Here is a 4,063-nt window from a genome sequence, read left to right on the forward strand (position 1 = left end):
ACCGAAGAAAATGGTGTGCGATAATGGCACCCAATTTACTAGCAAAGCATTTTGAACCTTTCTATCAGATATAGGAGTAGAGCTCCAGTATACAGCACCCTACTGTCCTTGCGAAAACCCCACCGAAAGGGCGAACCGTACAATCAAGACGATGATCTCGCAGTATCTAGGCGACCAGCAAAACACATGGGATACTCTCATCCCCGAAATCACTCTTGCATTGAATTCTAGTGTCTCCGACTCGACGGGATACAGCCCGGCATTCCTAATACAAGGCAGAGAACCGCGGTTACCCAGAGCTTGGTACGACCAAGTCACCCCGGGAACGGGAACCATAACACAGACGCCCACACAGAGAGCCGACCACTTACGAGAAATCTACAGCATCGTCCAAGGAAACATACAAAGAGTAAGCAAAGATCAGGGTCGTCAGTACAATCTCCGCCGCAGGAGATGCCGTCCAGTCCCAGGATCTTTTGTTTTGGTGCGACAACACCACCTTTCAAAGGCTTCCGAGGGATTCGCGGCCAAGTTAGCGCCGAAGTTTGATGGGCCATATAAAGTTGTGGCTTTCACCTCTCCCAAGATTGCCTTCTAGTCTCGCAAGCAAACAATCCAGCACCAATGAGTAGGACACCGTTTCCAACGGGTCCTTGGATATGCGTGGCTTCCGATTTATTGGGTCCCTTGCCAAATGGCGAATTCCTACTCGTTTTCATTGATTATTACTCGCGATACATTGAGTTTAAATTCCTGCGTTCTATAACATCAACGACCATTATCGATGTAATGAAAGAAATTTTCTGCAGACCTGGTTTTCCCAAATACTTACGGACGGACAATGGACGGCAGTACATCAGTAGCGAGTTTAAAGAATATTGCAAAGTTTGTGGCATAGAGCAGATTAGAACTCCGCCTTACTGGCCTCAGGCAAATGGTGAGGTTGAAAATATAAACAAATTACTAGTGAAGCGTTTAAAGATCGCATATCAACACAAAAATAACTACAAAGAGGAGATACAGAAATTTGTGTTGATGTACAACGTAACCCCACATAGTAGTACAGGTTCTGCTCCTACGCAGTTAATGTTTAACAGGCTGATCCGTGATAAGATGCCAGGGATTCAGGATTTGGGCGCGGAAGTATTAGACTCAGCAGAACGAGACCAAGACTGCGTTGCAAAACAGAAGGGGAAAGAATCAGCTGATAAAAAGAGAGGGGCGAAGGAAATTGATATAGGAGTAGGTGACAAGGTCCTAATAAAAAATGTTGTGTTCCCACATAAGCTAACACCAAACTTCGACCCTACCGAATACGATGTTCTAGAGAGGAAAGGAAACATAGCAATAGTGTCAAGAGATGGTAGACGTTTAACCAGGAATATTAGCCATTTAAAGAAGATACCAATAAGGAGCCCGTCGGACAGTAGCTCCGATCCTGGTTCTTTTCCACAGGTACAGGTGACTCCACCAGAAGAGTTGACAAACACAGAACAATCGGAACACCAGCCAGCACAGACAGCCGGGATGGAACCACCAAGCTTGGACCAAGGATTGAAATTAAAGCTGATAAAAAAAGGAGGGATGTGGGAACCTGCATCGAAGAGCGAGGGCGATGGCGGGAGCAGCGACGTCAGCGCCGACGTCAACGATTGGTTTATTATCTCTCTATTATGTTCTAGTAGTGTGACACGTACGATCGATGGACCAGCATCGCCGGTCCGCAAATAAAGTGTAAAATACATAAACCAAATAATATATATATTTGTTGTAACAGGGAGTGATTCTTGGGTCATTACAGCGGTGTTTTAACCCAGACCATCAACGGACAGGAACGAGTGATAGCCTACGTGAGCCGTAAACTAGACGCGGCCGAGCTTAACTACTCCCCAATGGAAAAGGAATGTTTGGCAATCGTCTGGGGAATTCGCAAGCTCAGATGTTATCTCGAAGGTTATTGTTTCAACGTAATCACCGATCACTTAGCGCTTAAGTGGCTGAACCATATAGAGAACCCCACGGGAAGAATCGCCAGATGGGCGCTTGAGCTAAAACAATATCAATACGATGTATTTTTCTCTTTTCAAGCGAACGGTCGTGTTTTTTTGTGCGCTCCGAATTTTTTATTTTTTTGATACAACCAGCGGTGGTTCTCTTCTTAAATTTGAATATTTAATTGTTTAAATACCTTTGTGTTCGAAACCGTTCGCTTCGCGGGTGAATTTTTGTGCATATTGTGTTTATTTAGCGATTTAATTTTGTCTTACTGACTTTCTTTTGTGCTTCGTCCGTCAACAGTAGTGTTGTTGTAACAAGTGCATGCACATAAACTGTCCCCGCTCTTCCGCTCTCTCACTCTCCCGCTCTCTCGCTCTTCCGCTCTTCTTTTTTTGGACTAACAAACTCGAAAGTTCTAAGCGTGCAATTTATACGCTCTTGCGGTACATTTGAGTTGCTCGCTTAAAAATTTCGATTTCATTTTCATCTTGGCACAGTGGTCCCTAATCTAATAAACATGGACTCTTACCATTTCTGTTTGAAAAAACCTGCCTTCAGGTAATAAAGCCTGAGCAGGGCAAACTCACTTGTTGGCTTTGTGATAGGATGGTGCACACTAAGTGCGCTGGATTCACAGGGCGGACAAGTGACGATTTAAGTAAAGGCCTTGGTTTGCAGTTCTGCTGCGAAGCTTGTCGCGAAGTTGCGAAGGAAATGAAGTCCTTCATGAGCCAATCCAAAGGCGGCCTGAAGGGACTGATCGCTAGTTTTGGCATAGCTAGAGATAGTTTTGCCAGGGCTGGTGATCTACTCTTAGCGCTGGACTCGCAGTTTAATAGCCTTAAGCTATTAGAGGAGTCCCCGAAGCGCAAGAAGGCTGCTGGTGGTAGGCCTGAGGGAATCGTCCCGCAACTCCGAAGCGACCGGCAGAACTCCTCTGCGGATGAGCAGCCGACTTTAGCAACCCCTCAAATGTTGCTAAGATCGGCAGCCAAAAAAGATTCGGACCCCGATCAATCCACAGTGGAGTGTAGACCAACGCCTCTAAAAAGTTCCGATTTGTCCGAAGGTGGTTCTCAAAATGTAATTCCACCTAACCAACCAAATATACCCCCACAAGAGGCTTCTGAGACCGGACTACCGGCCCAAATTGCCACCGCAGGCCCACTGCCTGCAGTAGCAAAACCCCTCACAGTGGTTCCACAAATGAGACAAATATTTGTTTCTCGGCTGGCCCCTGATCTCACATCATTTGATGTCACGTCTTACATTAAAGACAAAATTAATGCCGATAAAGTAAAGGTGGAAAAATTCAATTTTTCATACGCTAGGAACATTTCATCTTTCAAGATAAGTGTTCCTGACGAACTTTTTAACACCATATGCTCGAGCGACTTTTGGCCAGCAAAAATGGTGGTTAAGGAGTTCGTAGCGAAAATAAAAAGAAAGGCCCTACGGGAATTAAACTCCCCGGCCGGGACCAACAAACCGCGCCGTCTTTACCCCCAAAAACTAACCACTAACCTCCTAATTAGCTATCAGAATACAAGAGGTTTGCGTAGCAAGCTAACCAAATTGTATACTGATAGCTTTTCGTTTGCATCCCAAGTTATTGTGTTCACAGAAACCTGGTTAAAGCCGGAGATCTTTAGCTCCGAAGTTTTTCCGGGTAAGTACACAATATATAGGCATGACCGTCCCTCTAGACGGGGAGGGGGCGTCCTTATTGCAGTGGACGCTAGCCTCACGTCAGAAGAGGTTTTGACAGAAGATCATTTGAACTTTGAGCTTGAATTTTTATGCGTAAAACTGTCTGTCGCTGGCAGGTTAATTTTTATTACCTGCTCTTACATACCTCCTTCGTCCGAACTTGAGGACTATTTTAGGCACCTATCAGGTATAAAGTCAATTTCGAGTTCTTTGTCCGATATGGATCAGTTAGTAGTTCTAGGGGATTTTAATATACCTGGAACTACGTGGTCCTCGGATGATAATTCCAATGCTTTACAACCCTTAGGCCAAAATGAATTCATTGACGGTCTACTTGACATACCTCTGTGTCAGG

The 4,063-nt window shown here is 45.0% G+C and overlaps 1 protein-coding gene across 1 annotated transcript; it reads left to right on the plus strand.

The window, feature by feature from the left end:
• The first annotated feature begins 624 nt into the window (after positions 1 to 624).
• Positions 625 to 1,731, plus strand: LOC122320129 (uncharacterized protein K02A2.6-like). The gene has a single exon (XM_043208989.1). The coding sequence runs from the start codon at positions 625 to 627 to the stop codon at positions 1,729 to 1,731; it is 1,107 nt and encodes a 368-aa protein (XP_043064924.1).
• The last annotated feature ends 2,332 nt before the right edge of the window (positions 1,732 to 4,063 follow it).

Source organism: Drosophila ficusphila, unplaced genomic scaffold (genome assembly GCF_018152265.1).
Source record: "Drosophila ficusphila isolate 14025-0441.05 unplaced genomic scaffold, ASM1815226v1 contig_1, whole genome shotgun sequence".
Lineage (NCBI taxonomy): Eukaryota > Metazoa > Arthropoda > Insecta > Diptera > Drosophilidae > Drosophila > Drosophila ficusphila.